Source organism: Macaca mulatta, chromosome 5 (genome assembly GCF_049350105.2).
Source record: "Macaca mulatta isolate MMU2019108-1 chromosome 5, T2T-MMU8v2.0, whole genome shotgun sequence".
Lineage (NCBI taxonomy): Eukaryota > Metazoa > Chordata > Mammalia > Primates > Cercopithecidae > Macaca > Macaca mulatta.
This window is the reverse complement of record NC_133410.1, coordinates 65,261,951-65,283,339: the sequence shown is the minus strand read 5'-3', so window position 1 is coordinate 65,283,339 and position 21,389 is coordinate 65,261,951. Positions and strand designations below refer to the sequence as shown.

The 21,389-nt window shown below is 36.5% G+C and overlaps 1 protein-coding gene across 1 annotated transcript; it reads right to left on the bottom strand.

Moving 5' to 3' along the window:
• Nucleotides 1-1,590: 1,590 nt before the first annotated feature.
• On the bottom strand, nt 1,591-19,255 carry TMPRSS11B (transmembrane serine protease 11B). Its single transcript, XM_015138610.3, has 10 exons — nt 19,041-19,255; nt 16,544-16,659; nt 11,113-11,228; nt 10,964-11,031; nt 9,426-9,586; nt 7,367-7,405; nt 6,196-6,373; nt 4,187-4,446; nt 3,694-3,836; nt 1,591-3,014 (listed from the first exon to the last, which is right to left on the bottom strand). Exons 1-10 carry the CDS (start codon nt 19,046-19,048, stop codon nt 2,853-2,855), a joined length of 1,251 nt encoding a protein of 416 aa, XP_014994096.2. The 5' UTR covers nt 19,049-19,255; the 3' UTR covers nt 1,591-2,852.
• Between the last annotated feature and the right edge of the window lie 2,134 nt (nt 19,256-21,389).

Sequence of the window (21,389 nt, the reverse complement as noted above, 5' to 3'; positions counted from 1 at the left end):
GATTGGCCACTCATGCTATCATTTCCCTGCTTGTTCAACCAGAGAGCCTCAATCTTGAGAAATCTTCACTCTTCATTTCTTTCTCATGGACCCCTTAGTCTCACAACTTCTCTTCCTCCACCAATCTCCCACCCTCCTTCAAATTCCCGTCTACCCTTTCCTTCCAATCACTTTCCTCTTTCTTCCATATTGGGGTTATTACTCATTCAGTTCCATTTGTTTTCCCTCTGGAAGAAGCAAGGGACAGACTGTGATTCAACTCATAATGTTGGGGATAAATTAAATGTTTGTAACATCTGACCTCTGAATTAACTATCCTCAAGACAAGGAAATCATTACACAGCCTGCAATACCTTTGGCCTCTTAGTAATACTAAAGTTTGTTCTACTTTGAGTTGCACTATAAAAGGACGTCTTCTGTTATCTTACCAAGGTATAGTCCTAGCCCAAGGAAAACGGTGAATATGTGTTCATTTCTTACTAGGACAGCTGCAGTAGCTTTCTAAACTGTCTGCCTGTATCTCATTCTGTGCTCTTCACCCCCACTCCAGCCAATTGTCTTCATCAAAGTTAAGTAATCTTTTCAAAGTATGTATTAGATTATCTCACTCCCTTTGCTCAGAAAACTCCTGGGCATCCCATTGCAGTTAGAATGAAAATCCAAGGTCTTTACCATGGCTTACCAAGTGGTACTTGACTTGGCCCCCAGCTACCTCTTCCATCTTCTTTCCTACCGTCTCTCATTTATCCACGGGGTTTCAATCACATTGGCCCTCTTTCTGCCCCACATATCCATCTCACTTTTCTCTCTCTCTCTGGATCTTATACTTGTTCCCTTTGGATATCTTTTCTTTCATATGTTTTCTATGTTTTGGCTTTTCATTCTTTTTTTTTTTTTTTTTTTTTGAGATGGAGTCTCGCTCTGTCACCCGGGCTAGAGTGCAGTGGTGTGATCTCGGCTCACTGCAACCTCCACCTCCCAGGTTCAAGGGATTCTCCTGCCTCAGCCTCCCAAGTAGCTGGAACTAGAGGCACGTGCCACCACGCCCGGCTAATTTTTTATTTTTAGTAGAGACGGGGTTTCACCATCTTGGTCAGGCTGGTCTCAAACTCCTGACCTTGTGATCCACCCGCCTTGGCCTCCCAAAGTGCTGGGATTACAGGCTTGAGCCACCGCGCCCGGCTTGGCTCTTTTCATTCTTTAGGTACAGCTCAAATGGCTACCCCCTCAGAGATGTCATTCAGACTTCCCAATCTAAAGTATAGCTTATCTGCTTCATCATTTTCTATCACATTACTTTTTATTTCCTTTATAACATTTATCATAATGTAAAATTATCTTATTTATGTGTTTAGTGCCTATCTTTATTCCCTAAATGTGGTATCCTTGAAGGAAGACATTGTATCTATACCTGACATTTCCTGAAACACATTAGGGACTCAATAAATGTGTGTGGCTGGCCCGAAACAGAAGTGAGGAGAGAAAGAAACCATCTTGTTACAGTTGGTTATAGATTTGCTTGATGTCAATATGCATGTCATTTGAGCCATATTTTATAATAAAGAATAAAATAGTAACTCTACAAACAACTGAAGAAAGGAGTATTTTTTTAGTTTATTTTAATGGCCTTTAAATTTTTGGTGACTTTTACATTTGGAAAATTACATAAGGTAAATTATTTGTAGAGATTACAAAGTTAACCATCCATATGATTGCACTTTTACTATAAGGAGATGCCACACAGTTCTCTGCCCTTGATGACCTCATATTATTTTGCTGTAAGCAAAAGCAAATGACAAAAGATGAATATGAAGAAAATGTTGTATAAATAATTGCCACTCAAAAGTCATTCTTTAATTCCTGACAAATTTTGGATCTAAACTCAATGAGGACAAATATGTGTAAGGATAAATTTATCAACTTATCACAGATGATGGAGAGTGACTTTAAGCAAATCATTTCTCTTCTCTGGTCTTCAGTTTCTTGATCTGTAAATTGAAAGACTCAGTCTAGTTGGACCTCTGATACTCCTTCTTCACTGCAAGATTGCATGATTTTATGAGGTACATGAATCATTTCACATATAAGTAAAAAATTAATTTACACTGTCGCACATGTTCCAGTTTAACAAAATGAAATTATAATTGATATAATAAAAAGTAACTCATTTGATAAATCCCCTATATATGTTCTCATACTTTCAAAATTGATATTTTATTTTCTTTTGATTCTGGAAAACAAATTAAAGTCAATTCTGAATATAATGGTAAAATGAATCACAATTCAGTTATTAAGAAAAATTATATATTAGCCTTTTAGCCTTTTTTATTTTCTTCTTCTTTTTTTTTTTTTTTTTTTTTTTTTTGAGACAGGGTCTCACTCTGTTGCCCAGGCTGGAGTGCAGTGGTGGCGCAATCACAAATCATCACAGCCTCGACCTGCTGGGCTCAAGCAATCCTCCCACCTCAGCCTCCTGAATAGTTGGGACTACAGGTGCACGCCACCATGCCTAGTTAATTTTTGTATTTTTTTGAACATGGATTTAGTCATGTTTCCCAGGCTGCACTCAAACTACTGGGCTCAAGCAATCCGCCTATCTTGGCCTCCCAAAGTGCTAGGATCATAGGCATAAGGCACTACACCCAGCCTCTTCCTATCTCTTACATTAATTTAAAAGATTAATAAATGCAAGGACAGTGTTTTAGCTATAACAAAATATTAACAAAGACATTTATATTTTTATATATAATAAAACAATTAGTTTACCAACAATCAAAATAAAGATATCCCGAAGCCACAGATAAGGATAGCCTGCAGTTGTCTTTATGTTCCTTTGTATAATTCCTTTTCTTTCAGAGTCTAGTCTTGGATATAATCCAATTGTGATAAGAAGTCACTCGAGTATAGACACCTGGCTTATTCTTTTTACCACATTCATCACCCCAGCTTACTATTCCAACAAGATGCCAGATATTTCTGGAATCAGGGTAAGCTAGTGGTCCACCAGAATCATTCTAGAAGAAGAAAAGAAAAAAAATGTTTCTTGTCTTAACAAAAACTTTCCTTTTACCTGTCCTGTGGAGTTGTCAATACCTCCTGAGCACTGAAACCAGTTCACTCTCTTTGGGCTTAGAACTCTGAAACCCTTAAGATTTTTTTTAAACACAAGACAGCTACAAACCAGAGTATATGGCCTAAAACTGCCAAATGTTGACTTGAGCAAACCAGAGTTTGACTTATATAATGAGTGCAGCTTGAATATGGAGAAGGTGACTTAGCTACTTGCACTGAGCTTAAGTCTCTATGATGAAGCCTTTGAGGAACGAGTAGCATAGGCACATGCCCAGACTCCTGATGCATCTCTGGATAAAGAGAAGACAACATTCTAGGCCTGCAGGTTGCCTGGAAAGTAGGACAAAATTCACCTTGCAAACATCTTCTAAGTATTATTCTTTGTATGAATTCCTAGATTGGAAACTTCACGAGGGCGGGAGTGTGTTCACCTCCACATCCCTAGCATGTAGGCTAGTGTCTGGTACATAAATGGGATTAACATACTAATAGATTTTAGTGTATTGAAATACAAAGCTACTATGTCAATATCACTAACACAAAAAAAAAATTATGTGGATAAAAACTTCCATTTGATTAACTGTTTGGGAGAAAACAATTGGTTAATGTAACTAGACATACCTGACATGCATCAGCTTCTCCTGACATAAATCCAGCACATAACATTGTATCAGTCACAAAGCCAGAGTATGCATACGGGGCATTGCAAATTTTGTTGTCAATAATCTTCAAAAAGGCTTCTTGAAGTATCACTGGCAATGAACCTAAAAGCAATAAGTACTGCATATTATGCAGATCTTAGACTTTGCTGGGACAAAGAATATCTGCAGGATAAAGCAGATTCTCTTGGTCACCAAGAGTCAGGCCAGTCCCAGGTTAGATTAGTCTCTTTCAGGTGTTTGTAATTGTTGGCTGCCTAACATAATTTCAATTTTTCCAATTCCTATTCCTAGAGATATTTTAGAAAGTGAAGACAATTTGACATCATGCTTTTTGTCCTACCACTTGGTTTTCTTTTCAGTATATTTACTGATTGATTAATGGCATGAGGGGATGATTGATTGATTAAACAGTTATTCCCATGCAGCTATTATGATTTTATAAAAAAACTTACCATTCATGTTAAGTGTTCCCCATCCTGTAACAACAACACTGTCATTTTCTGAGAGCTTCATTTTGGCTTCAGGAAGACAAATCCTGCGAACGTACTTCGTAAAAGAAACTTCTTCAGCAAGCTGCACAAGGGCAATATCATCATGAAGCCCAGGACTGCTATAATTTTCATGAAAAATAATGTTTTGGACTTTCCGTGTCATATATGGTTTATTTACTACAATTCCAAAGTTGACAGTCCAATCTTTTGAATTATTTTTCCTAGAGGACACAATGTAATTAGAATACACTCAGTTTCTGGGTCACAACAGTGTTCGTAGTGGTGATTATCTCACAAATTTAAGGCATGAGGTTTCCAAACAACACTATAACCCACTGAAATTCTATTTGGAAAAATATCTTTGACATGGAGCTGTTGTAAATGTTGCAGTCACATAAAAATAATGCTGAGGACTCTGACTTGTCAGATTTCTGCCGATCCTTTCAAGTAGAGTCACTGATGTTTTCCCCTGCTTCTTCAGTTCCATCCAGTTTCTAAACATTTAATTTGGTCAGGAATCACATAAGCATCCTCAATCCCATAAGTGGATGGGGTCCAAAATTAGTCTTATTGCCACATACCCTCGGTTTCAATAGCTACTTTTTTGACCCTCACCCTTCTACCACCCTCAAGTAGGCCCTAATATCTATTGTTACCTTCCTTGTATCCATATGTACTCAATGTTTAGCTCTCACTTATAAGGGAGAACTGTGGTATTTAATTTTCTGTTCCAGCGTTAATTCATTTAGTTAGGATAATAGCCTGCAACTGCATCCATGTTCCTGCAAAGTCCATGATTTTATTCTTTTTTATGGCTGCATAGTATTCCATGGGGTATATTATCCACATTTTCTTTATCCAGTTCACCATTGCTGGACATCTAGGTTGAATTAATGTTTTTGTTATTGTAAATACAGCTGTGGTGTACATACAAGTGCATATGTCTTTTTCGTAGAACAATTTATCTTCCTTTGGATATACTCAATTTTTGGGTCCAGGTTAAATTTTACATCAGATGGATATGCTGTCTTTCTTCTTCAAATTTCCATAGTACTTACTATCTTTGTAATACATGTTATGTTTACAACACTATGCAGCCTTGTACTTTTAATATATGACATTTAAATTTTTTCAACTAGATTATAAATTTCTGGATGGCAAGACAAGGAAGCACCTAGTAACTGGAGTCAGACATACTTAAATTCACATTCAATTTCTATTATTTAAGAGCTAGGCTGGGCACGGCGGCTCATGCCTATAATCCCAGCAATTTGGGAGGCTGAGGCAGGCGGGTCACCCGAGGTCAGGAGTTCAAGACCAGTCTGACTAAAACAAAAACAAAAACAAAACAAAACAAAAAAGGCCAGTCCGACTAACATGGTAAAACCCAATCTCTACTAAAAATACAAGAATTAGCTGGACACGGTGGCACGTGCCTGTAATCCCAGCTACTCAGGAGGCTGAGGCAGGAGAATCATTTGAACCCAGGAGGGAGAGGTTGCAGTGAGCTGAGATCGCGCCATTGCACTCCAGCCTGGGCAACAGAGTGAGACTACATCTCAAAAAACAAACAAACAAACAAACAAACAAACAAAAGAGCTGAGTGATCTTAGGCAAGATTTGTCACCTTTCCTGAGTGAGCCTTGGTTTCCTCGTCTTCAAATAGTTTAAACTATACCTTCCATACAGAATTGAATGTTGTGATTAAATGAAATGATGTTAAGTAAAGCACTTAATGTCAGGCCAAGGTACCTATTTGGAAAATGTTAATACTTCCATTCGCTTTTCTCTCCTTCCCTAATTTAAATGCTTTTCCTGCTCTTTAATTATGCAGGTGATCGTAAATGTTCTATATGATTGTAAATTTTATATGGTCTTGGTGAACCTTGACACAGTAAGTTAACCCCTACATACTATCCAAAATAGTTTTGCACCCAGCATCCTTCATTTAGTCAAATGTTCAAACTTACTTAGCAAAGCAGTGAGCTGCAGATAATAGCCACCTGCTGCTGATCAGAGAGGCTCCACAGTAGTGATGGCCTTTCCATTGCATGCTGGCCTGCCATGGCCATGCCCCCAAAAGGGCATTTTTTCCATTCACAATTCTGTTGTCAGTTATGATACTGTTGGCTAGTTGTCTCCCACAACCTAGAGAAAGGATTAATTTACACAAGAGCAGGTATCTTTGATTATGCATTATAAAAAATATATCATTAAAAATTACTTGAAACCTTCAGTGATTATTCAACATCTTCTAATTGATGATGTTTCTTTCCTACAAGATATTCCTGTGTTGGTTCTGTATTCTATCTTGGTTTGAGTGGTTCTTACTTATTCTCTTTTCCAGTCTCAAACATCTTTCAACCACTATCTTTTGTTGTGTCTACGTGTTACAACTCTTGTCTCTAAGCAGATTCTTGAAGGTGGAGACTTTGCCTCATTGGTGTCTACATCTTGCATAGTATATGCACTGCTGTCTGTAAGACACCATGTGAACAAAAGATACTCCATAAATATCCATGGAGTGAATGAATGCATGAATGTACCTTGTGGACAACATGATACTCTAAAGAGAATGTATTCAAAAGATGTAACGGGACAGTGATGTGCTCCCATTAGGCCCAGCTAATTGGGAGGCTGAGGCAGGAGGATTACTTGAGCCCAAGAGTTCCAGGCTAGTCCACTATAATTGCACCTGTGAATTGCACTACAGCCCACACAACATAGCAACATCCCACCTCTAAAGCAAAAAATAATAATAATGTTTAAGATGCAGAACTGTTTTTATCTTTAATAAATATATTTTATATAGCCAGGTTTTATATTTTCTTCTTATCCTAAATTGTCATTTCCTTCAGTCTTTCTCATTTTAACATATTTAAATATGATACTTTTCACTCACAATTTTATTATTTGGAATCAATTCTTATTTAACTTTTTATATATGTTTAAATAAATGTTAAAATTAATAGACCACTGTTTTTCAAAGAGAAATTCTAAGTCAATATCTAGTATATCCAGTAATTTGGAAAGTGTGTTATGGGATTTCCACATGATATATTTCAAATATTTTTAATAGAAAAATAATGAGAAAATACCTGTGAGTTCATCAAATTTATAATAAAAAGGTCCTTAACTTACAGTTGTTGGTAAGCATTTCAGAAGCAGCCTTGCTGATTTCTGAAAGTGAAACACAAAATATAAAATTGACCAAATACCACCAAGCAATTGACTTCAACCTAAGAACATAAATGCTAACTTTCCTAACCCAATATTGTCCAACATTTAACTATTTGGAGTAGTTCAGGTATTTTCAGCCCCTCTGACTCTTATTTGTTATATTACAGCCATCTCTCCATATCTCTGCTAGGTAGCCTAGAAAAAGAGAAAAAGGAATAAAAAACAAAAATCAGTCTTATGATTATTGAAGTAAAATATTCAGTGCTGTAAGAAGCTGGCACCCTTACAAATATTTTTAAGAGATCTTGGCAGGGATTTCTTCCCCATGATAATTCTCTTTACTCTGAAATGCCGAGAATTATATATATTTTAAGGAAAAATGTGCCAATTAAAATTATACTTCATCGGGCCTATCCTGCTTTTTAGGGAAATCTCCTTACTAAGAATGAATCATGAAATTTTGAGAACTTAAATTTAAATCTTTGTCCTATTGATAAAAGACTTCAGAGAGAAGAAGAAGAGGAGGAAGCTAAAGAAACACCAGAAAATGATGACTATACTCTATGGGACACAGAAAGAGAGTAAACAATGTATCCCTCTTTCCCAAAAGCTACTCACAGAAAAATTATATTGCTCTTTTGAAAAGTTATACCTCAGGTTCACTTCTTACTAGTGATTCACTGGTAACAGGATCTTTCTTGTGTGGCAAAGGAGCAGTAACTGGCAGATGTTGCTGGCCTTTCAAGTCCTCAAGGACGCTAGGATTAATAGTCTGGCTGCAAGAACCATGAAACTGGACTCTGAAACCACGTGCTTATCACCTAGCTGGCCTTTTAACAATCCAAGTGACAGTTTCAAGACCTTTGCAGAACCTTCACGATCTTTACAAACTTCACTTTCTGTAAGGAGGCAAAATCTTAACATTTTCTTCCCTTATTTTCTAGGGAATTTTCCAGACAATTTTTTTTTCTTTAAAAGTGGTATTAAGGCCGGGCGCGGTGGCTCAAGCCTGTAATCCCAGCACTTTGGGAGGCCGAGACGGGCGGGTCACTAGGTCAGGAGATCGAGACCATCCTGGCTAACACGGTGAAACCCCGTCTCTACTAAAAAATACAAAAAACTAGCCGGGCGAGGTGGCGGGCACCTGTAGTCCCAGCCACTCAGGAGGCTGAGACAGGAGAATGGCCCGAACCCGCGAGGCGGAGCTTGCAGTGAGCTGAGATCCGGCCACTGCACTCCAGCCTGGGCGACAGAGCGAGACTCCGTCTCAAAAAAAAAAAAAAAAAAAAAAGTGGTATTACTCCAGTTTTCTCACAAGAATCGGTAAGAACTCGCATCCCCAACATTGTTCTTACTCCTGCAGTCTCCTTACTGAAACACCAAGAAAGCCCTAAATCTGCTTTCTGTCATGAGATCCTGGCAAAAGTAGGGAGAAGAAAAGAAAAATACTTTGCCTGGGCTCCGTGGCTCACGCCTGTAATCCCAGCACTCTGGGAGGCCGAGGCGAGCGGATCACAAGGTCAAGAGATTGAGACCAGCCTGACTAACATGATAAAACCCCCTCTCTACCAAAAATACAAAAAAATTAGCCAGGCATGGTGGCAGACGCCTGTAGTACCAGACTGAGGTGGAGAATTGCTTGAACCTGGGAGGCAGAGGTTGCAGTGAGCCGAGATCGTGCCGTTGCACTCCAGCCTGGGCAACAGAGCAAGACTCCATCTCAAAAAAAAAAAAAAAGATACTCAGTTAGAACCCTTCACCCCCTTTCCCATGCATAATAGCCAAACCCTTCCAAACTTACATCCATGCTTGCAATGTAACCCTCATTCCTATCATTCTTGAGACAATGATTCCTTGGCACTGCCCTTTCCACTACCAAGTCATTGCTAGGGGTGACGGAGTTAGGTACGCATATTTTTTTCCCAAATTACTAAAACTCTTAGTTCACTTTTTAGTACTTTTAAAAAAAAATACAGAAAAAAACCTATGTAATAGAAAATAATGGAAATAAGTCAAATACCCTTGAGTTTAATGGAAGCGGGAACTGCGTTCCAGGATGCCATGTTGTTTTTCAACATCTGATGTAATATAGCCTTGATTTTAGTCCTCATGCTAACTCTCTCTGCTGGAGGAAACTTGAATTTCAGCTGTAACTGTACAGTTGAACCATTGGCATTAGGCCTAGAAACAACAGACATTTTTTAATGTACTGTTTCTTGATCTTTTAGAGGTTTTGTGAACATATTAAATTTCACGCATTTTAATTATCACATTTTCTTTACATATATTAAAGAAAAATATACAGATACTATCTAAACATGTATAAAATGCAAAGATACGTAAAAAATCTTCTAGTATGTCTAGTTCAGACATACTATTCAAGGAAGAAAATATAGACCACAAACTAAAATCAGAATATTTCAAACACATACAGGAAACGGAATACTGGCCAAGACATGATTGGCATGAAGTCTTACTATAATACAATAAAAACCAGTGCTCTCATACAGAATTTCTCTAATAACTTCATTTTAGAGAAAGAGATCAATGAGAAAGTAAAGGTAGGGCAGGGAAGCATTCAAAACATAATTTCCAGCATGTGTTTAGAAGCCAGTGCTAAACTTCTTCCCATGGTTTTTTTATACATAACCAGTATGCCCACAACAGATTTATGCAATGAGAAAGCTCAGAAAGAGAATTCTAAAGCATGAAGAACATCTCGATTATATATTCAGTACACTATTTTTATTAATCAGGAAAAGAGATTACTTCATTTTGGAAGACTTTCAAACCAAACCATATCAATCAGAATTTTTGAAAATATCCATAATTTCACTTTCAAATAATCATGATCAATTATAGGGTCTTTGAAGGTTTTTGTTTATCTGTAGGTAAGTAGGTTGGTTAGGTCAGCTGGATTTTTTGTTTGTTTTGTTTTGAGAGTTCAGAATTCTCCAGAATAGATATTAACAATTACCAATTACAAGTGAGCTCTACCCTCATTACTCTTCCCCCATACACCATACCTTCCTCCCTGCATCCCTCCCTACCACCACTATCTTCAGGCATCCTTCATAGGTATGTCTATACAGATGTTATCTTAAAATATTGTCTTTGTTCCACAGTCATTGCAAGAATGAAAATTATTAAGGAAACTAAATAGGATGTTTTTAGGGAAGGTATGGGCTAAAAACAAACAGTTGAATTATTTGTTTTCGATGGAGTTATAATTTTCTTTCATCATAACAGTCAGTTAGGACTGACCACCACCAATAACCTTATAATTCTTTTGCAGGTATGAAGATTAAAGATTTGTGTATAACTACTCTTGCCTAGAACAGAAATTTGCTAGATACAGTGATACTTTCATTCATGGAGAACTTGATTTTTCTTTTTCTTTTTCTTTTTTCTGTTTCCTTCGTTCCTTCCTTTCTTTCTGTTCCTTTGTTTCTGTTTTTCTTTATGTTTGTTTTTTGGTGTTATTGTTATCTAAAATCAAGGTTGTATGATATATCACCTACTTTCCTTTCATAAAATCTTGAATGAACTTGTACTTACAGAAGTTTGATGACCTCAGATTTGATATATTCCTTATATATACTGGAATTTTGAAATGCATTTAACATCTGACAAGAGAAAAAAAAGAGTCACCATATATATTTCAATCAAATTTATGATAAAATTAACTTTAAAAATCTCTGATTTACCTTAGTCTCAATATCTTTGCTTAGATTTGTGCTGGCTTGTGAAGCTACATTTTCACAATTGTCATTGTACGTGACTCCAGAAATATGAAAATCACCTTGATAATAGTAAGTCTTCTCTGCAAAATTAAGGAAAAAAAAAAAAACCTCAATGAATTTTAAAGTGGAAAGTGACTTTAAAGCAATTTATACCTCTGCCTCAACATTCAACCCAGCTTTAGAAATAATCCATTTATACCTCTGCCGCAACATTTATACCTCTGCCTTAACCATTTATACCTCTACCTCAACATTCAACCCAAGTTTAGAAAAAATCCAAGGGAGGGAGAAAAATAAAAGGAGAGGAGTGAACAATAGTTTATTCCAGAAATGGCAAATCCGTATCGTTCATTCAATGACCCCACCTTTCCCTTTATGTGATAATAGACATTACTGTCCTGCCAAGTCCAGATATACCCTCAGCACCCTTCTCAAAACAGCAATGCCTGCAATCACTAACAATCCACCTGAGTATGCACTAGAGATAAAACATCTTTTACATGTATAGTCTAAACTCAGCCTAGCAATTACCCAATTAATCTTTCTAAGCAATTTTAATAAAGGAAACATACAAGCATCAGTCATCCTTCACTTTCTGGATGATATACCCTGTCTTGCACCCTTTTGCATGCCCTTTGCCTGCTGGCCTGGTTTCTATTCCTTGATGTTATTCCTGGAGGACTCCATAGTGCCATTATTATATTATTAGTAGTAGTAGTAGTAGTAGTAGTAGGAGTATACTTTAAGTTCTGGGATACATGTGCAGAACGTGCAGATTTGTCACATAGGTTTACACGTGCCATGGTGGTTTGCTGCACCCATCAACCTGTCACCTACATTAGGTATTTATCCTAATGCTATCCCTCCCCTAGACCCCCACCTCCCAACAGGCCCCGGTGTCTGATGTTCCCCTCCCTGTGTCCATGTGTTTTCATTGTTCAATTCCCACTTATGAGTGAGAACATGCGGTGTTTGATTTTCTGTTCCTGTGTTAGTTTGCTGAGAATGATGGTTTCCAGCTTCATCCATGTCCTTGCAAAGGATATGGACTCATCCTTTTTGTAGCTGGCTAGTACTCCATGGTGTATACGTGCCATATTTTCTTTATCCAGTCTATCATTGATGGGCATTTGGGTTGGTTCCAAGTCTTTGCTATTGTGAACAGTGCTGCAATAAACATAAGGGTGCATGTATCTTTATAGGAGAATGATTTATAATCCTTTGGGTATATACCCAGTAATGGGATTGCTGGGTCAAATGGTATTTCTGGTTCTAGATCCTTGAGGAATCACCTCACTGTCTTCCACAATGGTTGAACTAATTTACTCTCCCACCAACAGTGTAAAAGCATGGTGCCCTTTTATTTCTCTACAGCATATGATAGGTGGTGCTTGCTGTGTGTCACAAGGTCTCATATCTCCATCTTTTCCTTTCCCCAAATACAAACTGTTTCACCTGGTACATTAGGTCACCACAATTTAAAACAGGACAAATCTTTTAAAAATAGGAACTGCCCAGATGTGGTGGATTATACCTATAGTCCTAGCACTTTTTGAAGTCGAGGTGGGAGGATTGCTTGAGTCCAGGAGTTCAAGACCAGCCTGGGCAACATAGTGAGACCCTGACTCTACAAAAAATTTTTAAAATTACCAGGCATGGTGGCACACGCCTGTAGTCATGCTACTGAGGAGGCTAAAGTGGGAGAATTGCTTGAGCCCAGGAGTTCAAGGCTACAGTGAGCTGTGATTGCACCACTGCACTCCAGACTTGGTGACAGAGTGAGACCCCCATCTCAAAAAAAACAGGAACTAATATGAAACAATGCCCTGTTTTGTTTAAGTAATTAGCCATTCCTGTATTTTGAGAGCACTTGTGCTTTTGATCCACCTTTACCATACACCATGTAGTCGCTAAGTGACTGAAAAGTATGATCTCCTGAGCTGAAATAATTTGTTACGCTATAAGTTAGAAATAACTTTAAAATAAAATAAAATAAAATAAAATAAAAACTGGTTTCCTATATTTCCATAGATTCCTATATTTTTCCTTATGGTAACCAGTACATACAAAAGCCCCAATGCCAAAGTCTGTCTGAGAAGTTTCCTGAAAAGACAAATGCATATGAAGCTAGAGGAGCTAGTTCCAGCCCCATCACAAATCAGCTGTGCTGTCTTGGTGTATTTAACCCGCTGGGATTTTCTTTATTAATTACAAAAACTAAATTGGAGCCTGGTGCAGTGGCTCACGACTGTAATCCCAGAACTTCGGAGGCAGAGGCGGAAGGATTACTTGAGGTCAGGAGTTCAAGACCAGCCTAGCCAACATGGTGAAACCACATCTCTACAAAAAAAAAAAAAAAAAAGAAAAAATTAACTGGGAGTGTTGGTGCATGCCTGTAGTCCCAGCTACTTGGCAGGATGAGGCAGGAGAATCGTTTGAATATGGGAGGTGGAGGTGGCAGTTAGCTGAAATCGTGCCACTGCATTCCAGCCTTGGCAATAGAGTGAGACTCCATCTCCAAAAAACAAAAAAACAAAAACAAACAAAAACTAAATTACAATAAACTCTAACACCCTCTTCTTTCTACTATTTTATCATTTTGTCTGTGAAGTTTGTCACCAAATGAATTAAAGTAAATAATTAGAATCTGCTAACTTTGTGTTACACCCAGAATGCTGAACCAGGGTATTTACAAGTAGTTAGATTAATTTGTCAAAAGTCTCATACATCATGCCCAGATTTCAAGAAACCATTATGGTTAGATTTCTGATTCCAGTTATGATTTTACTGGAGAATTCTGTCAGTTCAAGGTACCATTTTACAATTAATTTTCACTTGATTATTATTATGGATTGAATTGTGTCCTCTCCAAAATTCGTATGTTGAAGCCCTAAACACCAATGTAACTGTATTTGGAGACATGATCTTTAAGGGGGAATTATGGTTAAATGACGTCATAAGGTTGAGACATGAATCCAATAGGACTAGTCTCCTTATAAAAGAGAGACCACATCTCTCTCTCGTGCATGCTCTCTCTCTCTCTCTCTCTCTCTCACTCACTCACTTCATGCCATCTCCCAAAATACACACAGAGGAAAGGCCACAGGAAGGCACAGTAAGAATCCAGCTATTTGCAAGCCAGAAAAGAGGTCTCCTCGGAAACCAACCAGCATATTGGTCTTAAAAGTCCAGTCTCCAGGATTGTGAAAAATGTCTGTTGTTTAACCTAGCCAGTCTGTGGATTTTGATATGGCAGCTTGAGCTAATATAATTATTTAGATAAACTGAATGGAAGTCTATTCCATATTCTATACTGTGGTCAGTGATTTTCAGTTTTACAGACATAGAAACATTAATCTTTACATGGTAAACTGCCCTCCATTTCAAAGTTTATAAAGTCTTTTTTCTTAAGATAGACATTATTTTATTACTTCTCTAAAACACTGTTTTATACTAATAGATTGTAACACCACCTATATATCATAATCTCTACAGACTTTCCAAAAGGCATGCATGGGTAGGTCCTGCCCTGGTCCAGCTGAATCAGCTAACCTAAGGGTAGGCCCTAGGGAATAAACACTACTTCAAAAGCGCTCGACAGCTGATTCTGAGAAGAAGGTAGGGTTTGGAACTATTAGATAAACTATCTGAAGAATTATGAAATTGGTTATACATGTGTATATAATCTTTTGGAAATAACATTGTTAAGTAAAACGGTTGAGAAAGAGATGAACCAAAGTCATTCTAGAATAATGATCTTCATGAAATACTTATTTCTGAGTTAATCGAAAAAGTGGAAACTCAAAAGTTTAAAAAAAATTGATTGAGAAATAATAGATGTATTTAGACAGGGAAACTAATTTCATACTACTTCAATGAGGGATTACAATAGCTGCCAATCAGCTAATTTCATACCACTTAAATGAAAGATTACAATATCTGTTATCCAGCTTAAGTTGTTCTCAATATTAACAAATATTATATTCGTTCCTAAGCCAGAGTCCTAGAGCAAAAACCCATCTTTCAAACTGACTTCAAACAACTTTTACCGCAGAGTTTGTATCCATTTTTACTTCACAAGGAGTGCAGTTCAAGTAATTCAACTTTAAGCAATTTAAGCTACTCTAGCCTTATATCTGAAATAGTAGGTGGTTGACCATGTAGAGGCATTCAAGGGTGAATTCTCGTCCCATGCACCTCCTGCTCCAGCCAGGGTGCTGTAGTTCCCCTTTGCACCACTCCTTTCCATTGACACTGCTTCCCCAGGAAAGGGGACCTGTTAAGATGCAAAGTGTATATTGAAAAACTGGATTTATTCACAAGGGCTTGATTTTGAAAACTCAGAGTGCTGTCTTTAAGGAAATTTTGTGAAGAACGTTATTTTTTAATGAGTAGAGGGAAAGAAAATTTCATGGATAGATATGGCAGACAGGAGATTGAGCACCCATTATCCTTCTGAAAGACAAGGCTTAAGAGGACTGAGGAGAAACAAAGGAAAAGAAGCCAGGTTGAAAGAAAAAAATGTCATTTTTGCTAAGTCAGCCAAAATTTGTTGACATTGCATTATTGTATAGGGTTACATATTTCAGAGATATAAAGCTCAGAAAAATCATGATAAAGTGGTATAATTACTTAAACTATTAAGTATATTAATATGCTACTTAAAAGCTTGTGATATCAAGCAAGTCATTTTACTTTTCTGAGCCCCAGTGTACTGTATGTGAAAATAAGGATAGTGGTAAAATCTGTCATCCCTAGCTCACAGGATTATTGGGAAGATAAAGTGGAACAATGGATGTCAAGTTTATTTTCAAACATTAAATAACTACACAAGTTTAAGGACTTATTTTTCAGAAAGGTAAAAATAAATTGGAAACTAAGCTTTGTGAGTATACTGTTAATAAAAGTTTTAAAACTAAAACCATGTTTGTGCAAACATTTAGCCATTCAACCATGGTTGACTATCTACTATTAAAAGAGTTATTTGTAGATTTGTAGATTTTTCATTGTTACTTATTCATCATATCTTAATAACCAATAGCAGAATTGAGCCAAGAAGAGAAGGAATCTCTAAAGTGTGAGATGTATTTACTACAGGATGTAACAATTCAACTACAAGCCTACTATAAGCTCCTTTAATGACAAGGAATATTGACATCAAAGCATTGAACATTTGTCTTGCTCCTGCCCCCATAGTTGGTGATATAATTTACAAGGAGGCCTCTGATTCAAAAAATTTTATAAACTTCTGTATTATAATAAACTGTGTTGAAATAAAATAGTAAGTAAATAAGAAAACTCCCAAGAAGAAATTTAATGTTCATGGTTTTTTTTTCAATTTTTAAAACTAAAAGATTTATAGCAAGGATGAAAATTGAAAATAATCTATACTGACCAACTGCCAGAAAATGAACAAGAAGACCAATAGTTACTCCCAAGATTGCTGCCACTCCAAGAAATGTAAAGATCGTAGTCCACAGTGGCCAAGATCTTTGGGAAGATATGCTGTGCCTATGAAAGAGGAAAGAATTGGTTCAAATCAGATAATAACAATCAAAATCTACCTGCCTCTCCTTCAACTCATAGTACATGAATTGTAATTTATACATTGGTCCTTTATGTTACTTGAAAACCTAGAAACCTCAAATGCCTCAAAGAGGATAGACCATAATGCTCATTCACTTAACAAATCATTATTGAGCCCAGGTTAGCTACTGGAAATATATCGATAAGCAAAATAGACATGATTTCTGTCCTCATGTTGCCAAAGAGAAATTGACTTGCTTTTTTAAAAAACTGAAGCAGGTTGCAAAACATTAGTTGTAGTCTGATTGTATTTTTGTAAACTACAGCCATATCATGCACAGGGACATATAAAGACTTATAGACACAATTAAATACATAATATAACAAGTTTTAATTATAGGTTTGATAAATGCAGATGGAAACACCATGACGTCAACTGCAGTAATCTCTATGTAATAAAATTATAGATTTTTTTGTTTACTTTTAACTTAACTATATTTTCTAATTTTTCTTTTTTTTATTTTCTTTCTTTTTTTTTTTTCTTTTTTGAGACAGAGCCTCACTCTGTCACCCACGCTGGAGTGCAGTAGTACAATCTCAGCACACTGCAACCTCTGCCCCACTGGATTCAAGTGATCCTCCCACCTCAGCCTCCTGAATATCTGGAACCACAGGGGTGCACCACCCTACCCAGCTATTTTTTTTTTGTATCTTTTTAATAGAGTCAGTGGTCTCACCATGTTGCCCAGGCTAGTCTCAAACTGCTAAGCTCAAGCGATCTGCCCATCTTGGCCTCCCAAAGTGTTGGAATTACAAGCATGAGCCACCACCTCTGGCCTATTTTCTATAATGTTTCTCCAACAAATGTAAATTATTTGCATAATATAAATTAATAGATCAGTTAGTTGTTTTATCATCAAAGTCAATCAATTAGATGAAAGAGAATTAGAAAATATGGTGGTTCTGCATCATACAGATAAAGCAGTGTATGGTTACAGTTACATTGTATGGCCGCATTAAGCTTAATCTACATGAAGTTTGAACCCTAGTTATTTTTCATATCTTGAGAGATTATGTTATATAATTGTCCATTGGAGGAAGGGCTGTAACATAAACATTCATGATTTCAAATTCAAAACATCCTCAGCTGCTTCTTCAATCTCTATTCTGTATCATTCTAAATAAACCTTGCAAAAGAGAAGAGTTTGCAATCAGGGAACATATTTGGTGAATTACATATTTCCTGTGAATATGTGAACCTTTTCATTCTCATCCCATCCAGGACCAACTGACTTTTAGGTAGATACATCTTTGTTTCTGTTTTTTTAGCATTACCTTATACAACTGTGCAACTCCACCTAAACTTGTTTCCTTTTCACTCTGTTCTACATTCTTAATCCTACCTCTTCCTTATACCTCTTTATCTCTTTTGATGACTTGTTAATTAGTGTTTCCCAGAACCAACATTGTCAAAGCTCTTCAAAGAAACGCCTTCTTTCAGACACATTTCATGTAGTTTTTCATACCAGAATTCTGTTGTTTAATATCAGCCTCAGATAAAAAAGCCTACTCAGGCATAGCATTTTTAATACAGTATTTATAACTTTATTAATATTTGATAACATGTTTCTTTTAATGACTATAAAAGTGCACTGTGACAGTAAGGTCTTAAGTTTGTTTTGCATTAGCTAGTTATAACAGTCTGGTAGATCAGGCTTTCTGAGAATAAATAAACCTTTTTCCATAGAAAACTTTAAATCATTAGGGTGAGAATTGTGCATAAGGAGCAGAGAAGTGTAATGATCAAATGGGTAATGGCCTCTATCTTCACTTTCTCCTGGAACTTTGGAAAAAAGAGAGTCTACAAAAGGAAGTCATTTGAAAATTTATGAAGTTTTGAGAACCTGCAGTTTGCTGGTTGCTAATTCAAAATCTATATTGAAAAGTACATTATTCCAAAATCTATAATGGCATTCATATTTTTCATTATTCCTAAGAAAACCTATTAATATTAGAAAATTTGATTTCAATTACATTACTAGAGAACAGAAATGGTAGTGTTTTTATGAGTGATTATAAAAGAAATCTTATGCCTCATTTCCTTAAGATTTCAGGTCAATTATATATTTATATTCTTTCCCAGTAAGCAAAATTTTGCTGAATTATTATTTTTCTTTTTAACTTTTGAAAACTTTCCCAGAGATGTCAAAGGGCCTGTAGACCTCAGACAATAGCGTGTTTCTTGACAGTGTCCAGAAATAAAAACTGAATTATAAAAAGCAATCAATTAACAAAAAACTAGAACCCACTTAATGGCAACTTGCTAAACTTTGCAGACTTACTCTCCCCAGTGAAATCCCCTTTACCTGTACATAATGTTCTGATGTTGTGGCAGTATCAGGTATAATGGTGGTAATGATGATGATGAAGATAACGATAACAGTGATGATGCTGGTAATAGTGATGATAAAAATTAGAATCTTCTGATGTAGCTTTTGACTTATGTGCTACATCTAGTGTTGCAGCTTGGTTTTTATGGGCTGGGAAAGATGTAGCGAACAACTAAGATGAAACTTGTCTGACTAGTGTTAATGACAGTCGTATTTCTATAGTTTTAAGATAGGAGTCACCCCAAGAATGACAAATTTCCTTGACTTGGCGATTCAGAAAAAATTACAGTCCAGTTTGGTCACCTAAGATGTACAACCAGGAAATAGCTTTGGAGTATATAGGGATAATCCTCACTCTGTATTTTACCAATTCCATTATACTACCTTGTCCCTTCTCAATTGAAACTAACTATAACTAGTTAAAATTTTCCAATAAATGTCTTTCTACAATATGTCAATTTTAATATGGCAAATATTGCCATCATTCTCACACAGATGAAATTCTATTTCATTGTGGCTTGCATTTGCTGTTCCTTAATTACCTGTGAGAATAATCATTTCACATATTTTGAGGGAATTTGTATTTTCACTTTTGAGAATCCTGTTCATAAGTTTAGCTTTTCGTCAACAGGCAGCAGATGGTAAAAACAAAATGGGTTGCTAATCTTTTTTTCTTATAGTTATATGTGAGTTCCTTATATGATCTGGATATTAATATATTATTATACTGGATATTAACCTGTTATGTTCACCTATTTATTAATTACTTGTCCCCAGGGTGCAGCTTAACATTTCATTATGTAAAGAGATTTCAGTTCTTTAAAAACTTTAAGAATCAATTTACTTTTGTAATGACATGAAATGATAATTTAATTTTATATTGTATTAATTTGGAATTATTTTTTCTTACTAATGACCTGTTTTCCAAGTCTTTTTTATGGCAGAGTTCATCTTTTCTCTACGGATGTGTAAGTCCTCCTATGCCATATACAAAACCTGCGTGTTTCTTAACTCTCTATTCTGGTCTATTGGTCTATTTACCTTATCTTCTGTCAATACTAAATAGTTTTAGTTACTATAGATCAGGAGTCAGCAAGCATTTTCTGTAAAGCACTAGACAGTAAACGTTTGAGGCTCTGTAGGCCATATGGTCTTCATTGCAACTGTTAAATTTTGCCACTGCAACACAAAAACAGCCTAAAATGCTAAGAAAAAAAATGCAGGTCCGGCGCAGTGGCTCACGCCTGCAATCCCAGCACTTTGGGAGGCCGAGGCGGGTGGATCACGAAGTCAGGGGACCGAGACCATCCTAGTTAACACGGTGAAACCCCGTCTCTACTAAAAATACAAAAAATTAGCTGGGCGTGGTGGCGGGCGCCTGCAGTCCCAGCTACTAGTGAGGCTGGGGCAGGAGAATGGGGTGAACTCGGGAGGCGGAGCTTGCAGTGAGCAGAGATCTTGCCACTGCACTCCAGCCTGGGTGACAGAGCGAGACTCCGTCTCAAAAAAAAAAAAAAAAAAAATGCATGCAGCCATGGCTGTTTTCCAGCATTTACTTATGAAAGCAAGTGGTGAGCCAGGTCCATGCGTTGTAGTTTTCCAACCCCTGCTACAGATTACAGTAGGTCATGATTTCTGAGAGCATATGTTTTCTCAAACACTTCTTCAAATTTATATTGGTAATTCTTCACCTTCTATTCTGCCATATGCTTACTGGATCAGCTTATTAATTCCCATTATTAAGTCCCAAGAAGATAATTTGAGATTTTGAGACTTCGATAGAAATTTTGTTTATCTCACAGAATAGTTTGGAAAGATTCAACATCTTATATTGTTAACTGTTTATCAGCATGACACATCTTTCTATTTATTCATTAATTTTGTTTTGTCATTTTACTCATAAAGTGATATAAGGCACATCTTTTTATATTTATTCCTCTGTTTGAAGTTTTTCTCATAGTCATTAATATTTTTCCTATTAAATTTTCTGATTATTTATTGCTAGTGTATAGGAACGTTACTGATTGGTATTAGTAGGTAGCATGCCCAGCAAATTTTAGTTACTTTTAAAATTAATAGCTGTCTTTAGATTCTTTGAATTTTCTATATGGATGATTATGTTGTCTATAAATGTTAAGATTTCCAAATATCATTCAGTGCAGTCCCTTCCTTTCTTGGATTGGCTTTCCTTCAGTTTCTGATATTTTTTGTCACTGTCCACTGCCTTCATATGGTTAATTTTTATATTATTTTCCTAAGTTTATAATTATTAACTCTAGAAGGCCTCAATGTAAGGTAGTTTGCCATTACCGGAATGCTTTAACA